The sequence below is a fragment of the Colletotrichum fructicola genome (assembly GCF_000319635.2).
Source record: "Colletotrichum fructicola Nara gc5 chromosome Unknown KSG_Nara_v1_contig09, whole genome shotgun sequence".
Lineage (NCBI taxonomy): Eukaryota > Fungi > Ascomycota > Sordariomycetes > Glomerellales > Glomerellaceae > Colletotrichum > Colletotrichum fructicola.
This window is the reverse complement of record NW_027094059.1, coordinates 2,652,090-2,666,647: the sequence shown is the minus strand read 5'-3', so window position 1 is coordinate 2,666,647 and position 14,558 is coordinate 2,652,090. Positions and strand designations below refer to the sequence as shown.

General features: G+C 54.1%; 5 protein-coding genes across 5 annotated transcripts; 2 read left to right on the top strand and 3 right to left on the bottom strand.

The window, feature by feature from the left end:
* Window positions 1–1,400: 1,400 nt before the first annotated feature.
* CGGC5_v015034 (uncharacterized protein) lies at window positions 1,401–2,156 on the bottom strand (the record flags this gene model as incomplete). The annotated part of the gene is made up of 1 exon (XM_032026927.1): window positions 1,401–2,156. The coding sequence occupies one exon, from the start codon at window positions 2,154–2,156 to the stop codon at window positions 1,401–1,403; it is 756 nt and encodes a 251-aa protein (XP_031876640.1).
* A 3,574-nt stretch (window positions 2,157–5,730) lies between these two features.
* 6GAL (Endo-beta-1,6-galactanase) lies at window positions 5,731–7,164 on the bottom strand (the record flags this gene model as incomplete). Its single annotated transcript, XM_032026929.1, has 1 exon — window positions 5,731–7,164. The coding sequence occupies one exon, from the start codon at window positions 7,162–7,164 to the stop codon at window positions 5,731–5,733; it is 1,434 nt and encodes a 477-aa protein (XP_031876670.1).
* A 1,145-nt stretch (window positions 7,165–8,309) lies between these two features.
* Window positions 8,310–10,083, bottom strand: CGGC5_v015032 (uncharacterized protein; the record flags this gene model as incomplete). The annotated part of the gene is made up of 4 exons (XM_032026930.2): window positions 8,310–8,340; window positions 8,390–8,480; window positions 8,536–8,562; window positions 8,649–10,083. 4 exons carry the CDS (start codon window positions 10,081–10,083, stop codon window positions 8,310–8,312), a joined length of 1,584 nt encoding a protein of 527 aa, XP_031876642.2.
* Window positions 10,084–10,592: 509 nt separating this feature from the next.
* Window positions 10,593–11,850, top strand: CGGC5_v015031 (uncharacterized protein; the record flags this gene model as incomplete). Its single annotated transcript, XM_066153192.1, has 4 exons — window positions 10,593–10,673; window positions 10,818–10,835; window positions 10,887–11,741; window positions 11,791–11,850. The coding sequence occupies 4 exons, from the start codon at window positions 10,593–10,595 to the stop codon at window positions 11,848–11,850; spliced, it is 1,014 nt and encodes a 337-aa protein (XP_066007403.1).
* Window positions 11,851–13,707: 1,857 nt separating this feature from the next.
* On the top strand, window positions 13,708–14,194 carry CGGC5_v015030 (uncharacterized protein; the record flags this gene model as incomplete). Its single annotated transcript, XM_032026933.1, has 2 exons — window positions 13,708–14,085; window positions 14,138–14,194. 2 exons carry the CDS (start codon window positions 13,708–13,710, stop codon window positions 14,192–14,194), a joined length of 435 nt encoding a protein of 144 aa, XP_031876638.1.
* Window positions 14,195–14,558: the final 364 nt, after the last annotated feature.

The following is a 14,558-nucleotide window of genomic DNA, read 5'->3' as shown; positions in this document are numbered from 1 at the left end:
GAAGACCACGCTCTCAAGTGGTGGTGCGGCTGTGCCATTATGGTTGTGGATATTGGAACGCGGCTTGATGCCATCGTGGTGGTGTTGTAGTAGAGAGCAGGAGCTGTGAGTGAACTTGGGAAGTTCAACTTGAGTGGAGCTCACCAGAAGGCGTGGTCTAAAGGGCTGGAAAATAGTCAGTCAAGATGGCTTTGTTGACTGGAAAGAGTCCAGTTGGAACATTGCAACACATTAAAGGAGATGACAGAATAGCTGAATGAAAGGAGCTTCAATGTTGGTCACACCCAATTGTCAGGTTATGCCCCTTGTAGAGAACCTCTCGATGGCTACCAACATATCATTCCAGAACTTGATAGCCACTTCTTTTCCAATTCACGCCTTGAAGGTGATGGGAGCGATGGCAAGACTGATGAAACTTTTGTTCATGACCAGAAGCCCAGTAAGGCTGGCAATAATTAGCAAGCCGGCCGGGACCACCATTCGCGAGTCTGCCGCCTATGCATTCTGCTTCTGCAGTCTATCCTCCAGGATACAGTGATAATGTCTCCTTTTCAACGTGTCGAGAGAGAACATTTTCTCTAGAGTAACTCTACCTCAGCCGTTTCAATCCTGAAAGACAGGCCAACCTTCGAGATATAAGGCAATCGCATCTTCAGCCATCCTTAATATCATATTCGACCCAGGCCAAGGCACTTCTCACACCTCCAACCACGACGTGATTTGCTCGCACGTCACTTTAGATACTAAATCAACATCCACCATAGGATCTTCGACCATCCGTGGGAATCGGCCTCCACTCGACCCTCTCACGCCCCTCAATAGACCCCATGTCTCTCTGCGGGAACCCGCTCAAGCGGGGACCAGCCCACTCAAGCGCACAACTTTCACGTTCGTCAACACGGGCAAGATGGCCGAGCGGTCTAAGGCGCTAGCTTCAGGTGCTAGTCTAGAAATAGGCAAGGGTTCGAATCCCTTTCTTGTCAACATACGAGGCGTCATGCCTTTACTTTTTGTCGATTGTTGGACTTTATATTTTCTGGTCTCAGCAGCAGTACTTCTAGCGTTCATTCGGAAGCAACATCATTAGGGTGCTTGTTCTCGCCGGTCTTCAGCAATTATTTTGACGTCGTTGGGGAAATCAAGTCAGGTTTTGTAAACTTCCTGACTGATGCAATTCCATGATGAAAGGTTTTCCTCGGGTTCAAATCAAACTCAGATTGCATGTCTGACGGTATCTTCACAGCATATGATGTTAACATTGAATTCCTTGCTTAAGATACATTCACACTACCCTTTGCGCAACCTAGGATTTGATTTGAACTTCGATTGATATCCGCTGTTGTGATAACAATTTTGCCGAACGTCTGTCTCTTCCCGTTCTCAAGGCCCCTAAACACTTTCTATCTCGATGCCTCGATAGTCTGCGAAGTCACCGTGACATCAGAAGCCTCCTCCTCAGGTTCCGTCTTGACCCTCTTCGCTTCTCTCGATGTGTCGTCTGCCACCCGCTTCCTCTCCGCGGGGCACAAAGACGGCTCCCATGTGAATCCTTCGGGCGATAATGCGCACAGCACCTGAGAAAATGACCAAGTATAGTCCACCGCCACCAATGCCGCCACCACCGCTGGATGAGACTCCTTAATAGCGTCGCACAGCAACGTCAGAAGAACGGGATTCCTCTCCGTGGGGCAAAGGTCGATACATGTTTTGCTCAGCCACATGCGAGCCATATATCGCTCCGCGTCCTCGAACTTTGCCGGGTCGGTGTTCGCGATGCGCCTTATCTGGGCGGCGATCATAGCCCAGGTTGGGTTGAACCATTTACATATGACGTTGTACAAGTCCCTGGGGCAGCCGCCTGGAACACAGCTGACCGTGTACCCCTCGTGATCTGCGTGGTAAAAGTCTCTCAGAGAGGTGAGCTCGTCGTGGGCTCCCAGCCCGAGTAGAATGACGTCTGGAATGGACTGGATGATGGTGTTGTATGCCTGCGCCCGAGCCTTTTCCCATATGAGACAGTTCGATCTGTTTGACGGTGGTCCGCCGTCTGGCCAAGTTACGGTTTTCCATTGCGAGGGTGTGAGATGTTTTCTAATGGCTTTCTGCCATGCCGGGAAATATCTTCGGTCTTGCAAAGTTGGGATGTCGTTGGACATGTCGATAGTGCTTGGATCCGGGGAAGGGCGTTCGGAGTCCCGTCCGGATGAAAACAAGATGGAGAAGTGAAATGGCCGCGGACTGCCGACCATCACTCTTTTCTACCTCTTAAGCCCAGCAACACCACTTGCCGGGGTTTGAAAGCTATTGGAAGGCTCTGTTGTTAATACTACTGAAGGCGCGTACTAAAGCACCATAATACTGTTTTAAAACCCTAGGGAAGCCCCCAGGCCACGAGTAGTCTCCCTCCATCTTCTTAACGACCGAGACAAAGGAGGCGCCGGAAACGTTTAGCGGCGGCGAGCGTAGCGAATAGCATCTGTGGCTTCAAACCTCTACGTTGCAAACCATACAACCAAGCAGACGTTGAAGATAGGTAGCAAATGGGCGCGCTAAGCCCCTATGTCTCGGTCGCTGAGGAAATGGCGGGTTGGCTGGCTGGGGAACGGATGGCAAGTGAGAAACAATTCTGCGTGGGTCCCTCAGTGCAGCCTAGATTCCTCTAGGCGGCATCATCACATTGAAAAACAGCGCAACATTCAAAAAGAAACAACTGTATTATTCCGATTACTTTTTAGTATGCGCGCAACAAGACAGACGTCAAGTCCGGTCGCCGTTCTCGACCTTAGTCACTGGCCTCTCCTTTCCTTGTCTTCCTTATCTACTATCATTGTCTTCCTTCCTCATCGTCCCTCCTCGTCTTCCTTCCTGAACTCCATCGTCATTAGCATCTGCCCTCATACCACTGATTTATCATGTATAATCGCCGGAGAATATCAATGACGATAGGACCCATTATGTGCGTCTCTGAGGCCCTGGCAGCTAGTTTTCGAGTATTGCGATGAGGCCATCCCATGATAAAGCCCTGTTGTCGCCCAGATCGTTCGGAACCAGCGCAGGGTCGTACACCTCCATGCCTCTGTATAGAAGCAGGGCCAGAATCTCATTTGGCGTCGTTGGATCCTCTACAGCGGCGATCTTGACCAGCTTTACGAACGAGGCGAAGTCCTTTCTGGATTGCTAGGTGCGAAAGGGGGGCGAAACCAGGCTCGAAACGTGGATGGCCCTTTGCGAAATCGATGGGGCGAGGAAATTCTTGATGAGTTCGAGTAGGTTATTCGGGTGGCTTCGGGCGGGGAAAGTATAGCCACAATGCCTGAGGCCGTCGATGATCTCGGTGGAAAGGGAGTCGTACATCAAGTCGAACAAGGCCTCTGGCGGACCGAGAGTCATCAGATACATCAACTCGTTTTCGGAACTCGTAAATCGCACTGGAGCGCCCTGGATATTGGTGCGGTATACTTGACAATACGCAAGAAGCGACGATGACCAGAGATTCCAGTCACGACGATCGCGAAGGGGAGGCAAGGGCGGGGTTCCTCCAGACATATTGATGGTACTGCAAGCGTTGTTTCTGTAGCTGAGACTATGAAGCAAAACCAAAAGCAGAATGTGTTGATGTTGAAAATCTGTGGAAGAGACGAGATTGACGAGGCATGTCGTGGCAAGATGGAGAGAGGGAAGATGGTCGACCAGGTATCTAGTGAAGGCTGCCCAGAGAGATGTTCTTTCCTCCATGAGCATCGAGTTGGTGACCAACTGCCAGTGCAGGTGCAGTAGTTGTAACGGCAGCAACTCACATGGGCAAGTCGACGACCACTGCTCCAAAACCGGCTACAATGTATCACGCCTGCCTCTATTTGAAGGCCAACAGCGTGTAGGTTTCCCAATCGGACGCGGTTGACGTGGATTCCAGTCTTGTCTTGGCCGTCGCTCCTGTCGTCGTCGTCTCCGACGTCCTTGTCTACGTCGTCCTTGTCATCGTCGTCCTTGTCGTCCATGTCCTTCCTCATCCTCGTCACTGCCGCCTCATCCACTTGAATCGGGAAGTGCTCGAAACCACGAATCGAAGGATGGAAGTTGCAAACAACCAAGCCCAATGCAAGCACGTTTTGGCGAGAAATCCCTTCCATCCTTCCACGGCAATCGCCACATCTTCGACGCTGACGTCTGACCTTTGCAATTGCGTCTCAGCAAATAACGATCCAAACATCCCCAGCAGCAAAGGCGCAATGGAAGCGATTCAGGGTCCAGCGGTACTTCAGGTACTGCCGCGCGCCACACAGCGCGGTCCACCGCTGCAGATGCCCAATTAACCCCCCACAATCAACGACCTCGCTGCCGAGACAGGCAGGTGGAGACGTCCTCAGCCCTTCCAGTGTGTACCACCAGCCCGGCGGTCGCATCTTGGACAGGCCACTGGACGCCCTGATTCAGGGGCAGCCGCGTGCTTGGGAGGGGTCATGCTTGTGCCGAACACTGATTCGACATCATTTTCTGCCTGGATCACCTCATCGGTCGGATTGCATGGGAGATGCCTTCAACATCTGCCGGTTGTGTTTCCCATGCCAAGCAGAGTCAAATAAGGTAAATATGTAAAACAGGTTGCTAGGCGGTGCATCCCTTCAACGAGCAATAATGGCAATCCTCGAAATAGCATCGACGCGAGATTTACGAGATGGCCGGCTTGTGGGGAAATCTCCTGTCCCAGCTCTCATCATGTGACACGGCAACCCAGGGCGCCCCTGTCCCAAACGTTTATCTCAACTGATATTATTCCCCGACTTTCAGCATGGGTTCTATAAATATTGAAGTTCATGCAAACCGCCGATCTTGATAAGAAACCAAGGATATCCAAGTGAGTAGGCGCGTAGACTGCCAAACGCGGCCAATGGGCGGCCAAACTACAGCACTTGGTACGACAAGGTTCGCAGGGGAGGCGATGAACGCAATTAATTGCCATTGAAAATTGTAATCACGTCAGCTTCGCTTGCGCTTGGTGGTCTTACGCGCGCCTTTAACGCCGGAGGACCTGACTTGGTTTGACCAACAAGGTAGGAAATCGCCGGTCAAGCAAATTGTTGAACCACGCTGCCAAGCAATGGAAGATATCTGCCTCAAATCAATCCAGACGGCGATCCCAACGAGGGGCTTGCGGCCGCTCTTTGCCCGGGGTTGGTCCATGATGACAAGCCCTGATACCAAGAAACGATGCGTTCAATTGTTGTGCAGGCCTCGAACCTTGTGACAACACTGCAATGTGCGACTTTGCAGCCATGGAAATTTACGTTATCATGCTTTTGCTCCAAGACGGCACACCAGACACTGGAAATGGAGTCTTGCGTGGGTCTTCACAATGTTCAGCTGTTACACCGGTGACCTCTCTGACCCGAGTTTTTACGGGTCCAGTACCGACCCGATATTTCTCTGCTACCGACTTAGCCAACTCCACCTTCGATCCTTGCATCAATCACATCCGATATGGTGTAGTGGCCAACATGATGCCCTCTCATCTTGTGAGAGGTTAGGCATAGCCCCGAGTTCGATTCTCGGTTTCGGAAGTCGATCTTTTGCTTTTCTGTCCGTTTTGTCTCGTCACTAAACAACGAACGATGGAAATCACCCACCAGTATTTTTGTGATCACTTTCAACGGTAACATGCGCAACGATTCCCAAGTATGAACAGTGTAGATAAAATATGTACCAAGAAGACTAAACCACCTCCAACTTCCGTCACAACTTGACGTTCGGAACCTCAAAAGTCTGCACCATCTTGGACTCAAAGTAACTCCAAAACTTGGTCCCGCTCATCACCGTATCATCCGCCTTCACATATCGATCACCGCTGCCCACCTGCGTCCTCCACCGCGTCACCTTCGCCCCATCCGTCGAGCCCTGCGTGAACTTGCTCAAGTCAAAGTTGAGATACTGCGCACTGCCCCAGTTGATCGCCACAATCACCAGCTTCGAGTTCGCCGCATCGTACGCCGCAACCACATTATCACTCCCTCCGTCCAGAATCTTCATCCCCTCGCGGATGTGCCGCGTAAACTGCGCAAACACAAAGTACTTCTGGTTCGCAGCCCCCAGCGTGCCCGCCTCGTTGTCCGCATCGATCACACCCCACCCGCCGCCGTCCAGCACCTGCCAGTACACCCACCCCGTCGGCCGCAGCCACCGGAAGTCCAGCAGCATGTTGCTCACCAGCCGCTCGCCCGTCGCGTCGTTCTCGCCGTACTCGCTGTTCCACAGCCGCTGGCCCTTGCTCGCCGCCTGCGCGTACAGCTTGTCGCGCGCCCCGTTGCCGTACTGGTACCCGTGCACATTAATCCGAGCCACCTTATCAAGCGCCGACCCCAGCCCATTCCACGTGCTCACGGCCTGGTCGTAGTACGACTCGTCCGATGCCGCGATGGTCATGGTGTTGAGCCCGCGGTTGTCGAGCTCCGTGCGGAGGTAGTTGATGATGCTCGCCTGCGTGGCGACGTCGATGTGGCAGCCCTCCTGCGTGCCGTCCGCCTTCCACCAGTTCGCCGTCGGCTCGTTGAACGGCTCGACGCTCTCGAACGTGATGCCCCAGTTATCCTTGGCGTACTTGGCCATGACGGCCATGTAGACGGCGTGCTGCTGCAGGTTCCAGCTCTGTATGTTCTCGCTGCCGTCCGCCGACCCGGAGGGGTTGTGGTTCTTGGTCATCCACCACATGGGCGAGTTGCTGAACAGCTCGAAGCGGTTCGCCCCGCGGCTCTTCGCCTTCTGCATCATCCCGCGCTGGTTCGCGTCCACGCCCCAGCTCCAGCTCGTCGACGCCGGGTCCGCGCTGTTCCAGTCGAGCCAGTGGCCCTCGATCTGCCGCGACAGCATCATCTTGGAGGACACCACCATGCTCTCGCCGTCGATGCTGTTCCAGCTGCACGCGCCCGCGTTGTGGCGCACGATGTTGAAGCCGAGGCCAGGCAGGCTCGCGCCGGACCAGGTGGTCGACTTGGTCGTGAAGAAGATGTCGGCGAGGTCGTCGCGGTTGCCGAACTTGCGCGCCCACCAGGCGAGCGAGGTGCCCCAGCCCTCCCAGGTGCCGCGGTCGGACTTGGCGTCGATGGTGGTCGTCGTGTCGGCGGCGACGTGGCCCGCGAGGAGGGCCACGGCCAGGTTGAGTGAGAAGTGCATGATGATGCTTGTGTGAGGAGAAGATCGAGCCCGAGCAGACTGATGATCCTATCCTCCTGATAGGGGAAATATTGGTATAAGTGTGGACTGGACAACGACCTTTATGTCCGTCATCTGATACGGTCCTGATGACAAGACGGAGCCCGCAGGGGCGCTGACTCGGGAGGCGGGACCACGATGTCTTGGAGTGGCACTGCAAACGGGGATGAGCGGACCGGTGGGAGAGTTGTGTCCCTTTTTTTGGGTCAGAATGCCATGCCGTCATGTTGGTGATTAACATACCATAAGAGGGTGGCAGAAGGGGTAGAATACGCGCCGTCTGGTCGTCGAAACGGTGGTTGGTGCCGCTTCGAGCTCGGTCGTTTGGGTCCGACACGGACGTGGCGTCCATTCCCGCTGGTTGGGGTGTTGCTGGCTGGTGGTGTTGATCACATCAAGCGCACTGGCCCCGCAATCTGCAGATGCAGTCGTACTTCGGTTCGTTCCATCTTTAGAGTTAAATTGCCGGCGATGACACGAGGTCACTTGGCGCCGCCCGTGCTTGGATTAATCAGGCAGTTGTGAACTTGGGACCTGTGCTGGTGGACCCGGGCCGAGAGGTGCGCGACTCAGCCCTCAGGAGTCGAGACGAATAATGCGGATCTTATCTCGGGATGTGGTGCCACGTGCTATTTCGGAGACCAATATGGTATTGCAAGACGGCTATTCGGCTTGAATGTACTACAACACAGAAAGGGATACAAGAAGGAGAAAAATTGGGCAGACGGATGCCGCGGCACTACTCCCAACATGCAATCATTTCCGTCCACCAAGTGCCATATCCATTCATCAAAAGCTTATTATCCACCCATCCTCCCGTTGTCATCCAGAAATCCTCCGCGGAAGCGATCCAATCTGTGTGCCTGGAATTCCCAAGCTCGGCCGAATGGTATGCGCCGTCGTTCGAAGCCGTCCGGACAGAGTGTGGGGTAGGCGACATCGGGGTGGTGGCATGCATGGCAGGGTGCCATCGGAGCAGGCCGGCCTCGCGCGTGCATTGGCGGAAGATCATTGAGAGAAAACATGGTGTCGACCGGTTCGGCTCCGGGATCCGCGGACGTGTCATGAGACCTCATATGATTGCGCGCTAGGGAGGCAAGCTACGTTTAAGCCTGCTTGGATTGTTCGGTGTTGTATCTGTGGCGCTTGTTAGGGGAGGAAGAATGCGGGGAATCGCCAAACTTACAAGAATACTGCAAGTAAAGCAAGTGTAATTGTTTTTGTGTTTTTGTGCTGATTGTCGTCGTCATGCTCAAAGGGTTTGATTGTCGTCGGGGCTTGTTTGAACAGTTAGGTCAGTGTTTGTCTGGGAAAGCAAGGGAAAATACTGACCCTTTGACACATCGATCAAGCCATAATCTTACAAAGCCGCGGCAGCCAAAAGATGCTGCATAAAAACGCACCTCCGGCGACCTTGTGACCAACTTTGGGCAATCTTCATCCACGTCTCTTCTTTATAATCTCCTCAGCCTTCTGCTCAAAAGACCTGTAAGGGACATAAGGTGTCGTTCCAAGGGGATCGGTGGACTTCGGCGCTGCGCGGGGATTGTATCCTCGGGGCGGAGATCCCAGGGGAATGGCACCTGGAGAGACAGCTCGAGGCTGCGGACGCTCTTGCGTAATCGACCTCAACTCCGCGGCGCTAAGAGATTGCCGAATTCTGTTCATCGACGGAGACGGCTTGTGCAGGGGTCTTCCGCCCGGCAGCCGTCCTCTGCCGCCCGAAGAGTGGATCGTGCCAGGGCTGGCGGTGGCGCTGCCGCTGAGACTACCATCCCGTGCCTCCCGCAGCAGGGCCTCGGCCTCCTCCACTTTGGCCTTCTCGAGCTCCTGGTAGACTCTGTGAAACTGCTCCCGAACCTTCTCCATGCGGGCGAAGAGAATCTGCTGTTGGTTGTAGAACTCCTGTCTCTCCTTGTATGCCTTGTCGAGCGCCCTGACCAGATCGGCAATCTCCTCTTCAGAGTACAGCTTCTTGGGTGGGTTGGGCGTGTCGAAGCCAAAGATCTCAGGGTACGGGCCGTAATCAATCTCGACGAGTTCCTGGGGCGGCGACGGAGGAACGTCCGAATCGGCGTCTGCCAAGAGAGCCTGCTCCCGAGAGTTGATGGCTCCGGCGGGCAGGGGAACCTTGCGGTTGCGAACGGCCTTCTGCAGACGGGTACGACAAGCATCGACAGCGGCGTCAAGAAAGTCGGGAGTGGCATTGTTCTCGTCGATGGTCTCCTCGAACAGCTTCATGCCGCTCGCCTCCTCTTCATGCAGCGACTTCAGCTGTTTTCTCAGAGCCTTGACCTTGTGGCCAGCCTCGGCGCTGGTCGGGAGGACAGGACGCGGAGGAGGGCGAATGGCTGGCTGAACACAGCGACGCTTGGAAGCAGACTTGGTCGGGGTATCGGGAGGGCCATCGGGGCTTCCCGATCGCTCTCTGTTCGGGGTAGAGCTGGCTCGGGGCTGGGACAGGTTGTAGTCCAAGGGAACGGTTGAGTCGTCAACGTCGGAGGGAGTCTGACCATCGAAGAAGGGGTCGGTGTTGGTTGCACCCGAGTCGACAGTGTCGGGCGTGACGGATCTCTTTTTGGACTCGGCGGCTTCGTTGCGCTTTCGCTTGCGCTTGGTCTTCTTCTGGGCAGGAACGGGAGTCTGCGGAGCGCTCTCGGCGTAATCACTATCGTCACTTTCATCGCTAGCGTCAGACATCTCGACATCTTCCTGAATCTCACCCTCGCTGGCCTTAGAGACGGTGGTGGAGATGGCGGTCTCGGATGCCTCCTCGGAGGGCTTCTTGCCGTCGCGAGCAGACGAGGTCGCCTTGGGCTGCGCGCCGGGGATGGGAGCGAAGCGCATGCTGCCGCGCGGGCTGGGTTGTCCTCCAGCCATCGGTGTGCCAAGTCCGAGTTGTATGTCGAAATATTTGCTGCTGTTATCGAAAGATAGAGGTGGTGGTGTTTTTGCTGTTGTAGGAGGGGCGGAAAAGGTGGTTGTGGGCGCAGGGTTCGCAAGGTCGTAAACCCGCCCAGCTTTTTTGATCTTGACCATCGCAAGAGGCAGGAGCCAGCCAGTGCAGGACTGAAGGCCGACGACCTTTTTTTTTCTTGGGTCCTTGCTTCAATATTCACCGGTAAGTCGCAGCGCTCCAAAGCTGATACGAATGCAAGCTAACAAGCAAAACAAGAGAAGAGAACAGGCGCAGCTCAGCAAAAACGAAACAAATGCTGCTCTCAGGGTGAAGCTATCACCAGTTGTTTCAATGTTTCAGGAGAACTCAGCTGTCGTCGTCTACCACTGCAGTCCATCGACCAAGAACGAGAGCGAGGAGCCATGGCAGAATTCATGCGCATCTGTGCCCTCAGCCTTGTCCCTTTCACATGACTTGGGTGTTCATCGCCATGGCGATCAGCAGAGAGGCCTTTCAACGTGGGGCTGATGGCATTGAGAGCCCTCAGCAAGGAGCACTTCCCTTCACTGGTGTCCCCGACTGGAGGAAATTCCTTTTCCCAAGACCACAAGGACAGCAAAGATCCTTTCAAACCAAAGCATCTTGACCTTCTTTGCTTGGCCCTCGAGTCTACATCCATTGCCTTTTTGCTCCATCTAGCAGAACATTGCCACAGAGCAGACAGCAATCCAAGGTTTGCTTACCCCCCTAGTTGAAACAAGCAGAATCTGACCTCGATTCGCAGATGGACAATCGCCAGAACGACCTCAAGGACCAGATCCGCGCATTCGCCAATGCCCTCTCCAAGTCAAGCAACCTGCCGCTGAGCGCGATCCACGAGGCCCTCGAGTCTTACATCGGCCAGGCTCGCATCGACGAGGCCACCTCCATCGCCGCCCAAGAGATGCGCCAGGTCATCCCCGGAAGCGAGTACGCCGTCATCTTCCACGGCTACCACGTCCACGCCGGAAGCACCCCCGACCATGCCTTCGGATACCCCATCAACTACCGCACCACCGTCGCGCTCAAGAACCCCGTCTTCTTCGACGTGCTCAAGTTGAACAAGTTCAACGGCGTCTTGATCCCCCAACAGGGCCAGCCTATCCCTCCCTACCACGCTGCGGACTACGTTCCGGGATTCCAGTCTTACGGATGTCCCGGCCTGGCGATCCCCAATCACTGGATGAATATCTTGGCCAGCCCCACCACCGATGCCATTCATATGAAAGCGGAGATCGCTTTTCCCGGACCCAGTGATGCCGAGAACTGGGACCAGCAGAACTCCGACCCGACCTTCAACCACTTCCTTGCCGAGAGCTTTCCCCAGCAAACCCACATTGCTCCTCCTGGCCAGTTCGTCCCAGACTACTGGAACCAGTCCAGCTACTTTGGCCACCCTGAGCATATCATCGGAGAGACCCACGAGCCTGTCCCTCAAGTCCAACTTCCCCTGGGAATCGCCCCCGTCATCGAGAACAACGTCGCTGCTGATGTTGAGCACGCCGGACAGCAACCTGTTCGCTCCCGCAGTGTCGAAGAGGCTACCATGCAGTGCCCCGAGTGCTTCAAGCCATACAAGCGACTCAATTACTTGCAGAAGGTCAGTTTCCCAAGTCCTATGGTCCGATTGTCCCCGCTGACAACCAAAGCACCTTAAAAAGCATGGTCGCCGGTACAGCCGCAAGGTAGACTACTCCATCCGTCGCTGAATTAGACAACGTTTAGGCTACTCGGTAGCAGAGACCATGCGGCACTCGCCACATTGCTGGAATTTCTAAAGCGTGGCTTACTTTCGCCGAGCGTCCAGTTTGCGTCTTTGAGAACGCTCATTCTTGGAAGTGCCAAATTATGAGGAGGCTAGTTTGATTCAGAGAGAACGCTGTCTTCAACTAAGTGCTTCTACCATACACCTTTACAGCTGTTGTTGAGTTACCAATCGCTGTCTTGTGTCGTTAGTTCCACATGCAATCGCTCTCATCCCGCACTTTTGCGGCAGTCCCTGGACCTAAAGCACAAACGTCATGTCCCACAACCTTTGGATCTTCTTATCCTTCGAGTGTGCAAACGTCTTGTAGTCCAGATTTCGTAAGGCCCCGAAAAGGACCCCGTACATATGTCCGCCGGCCCATAATGAGTTCGGAATCCCAGCCGGTATTGTCCCTGCTGCCTCTGGTAGGTCTAGCTCCGAATGGGGATCTTCGATGATTGTCTCGAAACAATCTGCCAATGTAGACTTGCTGCTGAAATGAACGCTTGGCTTGAAACATATCTTGCGCCTGATCACTCGGCAAATTACAAGCTCTGGGTAGATCTTGTCGCGGAGACCAGGGTTCAAGAACCCAGATATCTTTCGCACAACAAGATATCGACGGAAGCGTGCTGAGATATTGTATCCCATTCCTTGAAATTCATTGTTAACCATTGCGTCGGCTTCGTAATGTAGATCGTGCAGTCTCCGCCACCATTTGACACTTGTCAGAGCGTATGCAATTGCCGGCAAGACGACCGGGTCTCTGCCTCTAGCGTCCCACAAATCTCTGACGATGCGGTGCCAGCTACCTGGGGATTCGATTCGCCAGATATTGTTGGGAATATCAATCCCCTAGGTGCCGCCAATGGAGGGTAGAAAGCAGGTCTTTGCGGTTGGGCCTTGCTGTGATGCTTCTTCTGCTTCTTCGTCAACGACTGGCTCGGAGAAGAATCAAGAAGACTTCAGCTTTGGATCAGGCGGGTACTTGCCTTGGTAATCTTTCCACTCGTCCCTGTGTCGTAGAGATCAGCCTATATCCGCAAGGAGCTGAAGTTGCGATGAAGGAACAACATACCAATTGATCTCATTAAAGGTCGTGGGCTCGGGGAACCTTGGAGGTAGGCCGAGGGGGTTTTCGAAGAATTGAAAGCTGGACCTTCCATGGTTACTCAAGCCGAGGAGGCTTTTGAGAGATTGAAAGCTGGAGCTTCCCTGGTTACTCATTGTTGACGGGATAAAAAGGTGTGCAATGTCGCGGTCAAGTATATCTTTTCCAGTAAAGCTTGTTGGTCCTTCGTGCAGCGTTGCAAGAATGGCGGATCTCATTGCAGTAAGATAGCTGATGGGGAATTGTGTAGAGGATGTTGGTGGCAAATGTGAAGCCAGGTCGAGGCGCGTCGGAGAGGGGAGATAAGGGCCCATGATCTGCACCACCGCCTGGCTCTAGCGGGAGAAGGAGCGGATGGGCAGCGAATGCTGTTACGGAAAGCATTAAGAATCGCTGAGGGCGACCCTGCCTTGAGACTCCCGTCTGACAGGATGGAGTTGGGGATGCTCCTTCCTCTCCAGATTGCTCAAATCCATTGCTGCCTACCTTGTAAGTTGTAAATCCCGAATCTCTGTCTCAAGTTCTCAACCCAAACCCCACCTTCTTCTTCCAGGCCTCAGCCAATCCGCTGGATAAAAGGCGGCAGCTTCTTGATTCTCTTCGCACCTGCAACTCACAACTTCCAGCCCACAGAACCCCTCAAAGCTGCCCACGTATGTCTCAGTTGTTTGCCGAGCTTGGAAACCCACCAGCTGACCTTCCAGCAGGATGTCAGCCTTGCACCTTGCCATCAAGGATGCACTCTTGCGTATTGAGCAGGAGAGCTCCGAGGACTGGTTCACGATCGACTCCCTCACGCGAGCTGTACTTGCCGAGATCCGCCAGGACTGTGTGGCTCGCTCCACGAACCCCCAGGAGGAGCCAGCCGATGAAGGCAGCAGCAGCAGCAGCCAGAGTGACAGCAGTGACGATGACCAAGATGAAAGCGAGGGCGACAAACAAGCCCACGACAATGGCATCAGCCATGCGAACAACGACAGCAACCACCATGAAGGCAACAAAGGCAGGCGCAATAGTTCCAGAATGTATGCCTGCATGTTCCGTCACTGCCCTCGTGTCTACCAGCACAAGTCAAGCCGCACCCGCGTGAGTTCAGTCCTTTGCCACCTTCTTCGAGTACCATGCTGACAAAACACAGCACTACGCTATCAACCATGGCGAGGTGGCTGCACCCCCAGACACTGATGAAGAGTAAATCATGTTGTGGTGGAAGCAAAACGTTCAAATGAGACAGAAAGGCTTCGATACAAGTTCTAAATCACATTACATCAGGATCTTTTATAAGTTTCCAGGACTGTGTTTTTGCCTCGATTCTTCGGCTGCTGGATTGGCTGTATCGTGCAGTTCTGCTTCCTGCCGGCCTCTCTTGCTCCTGCCTTCCTCCATCTTGAGCATGAGTATCCTTGCTTCTGCCTTTCCCGTACTATTCCCCTCCGATTCTTCGTTCGTCATTGTATTGTCGCTGCGGTCACCGTTGCTTCTGTGATTGTCGCTGCTATGTCTACGCCGTTCGTCGCGCGCTGTCGTCGTCTCTGACTCTGTTATATCGTAAGAATAAT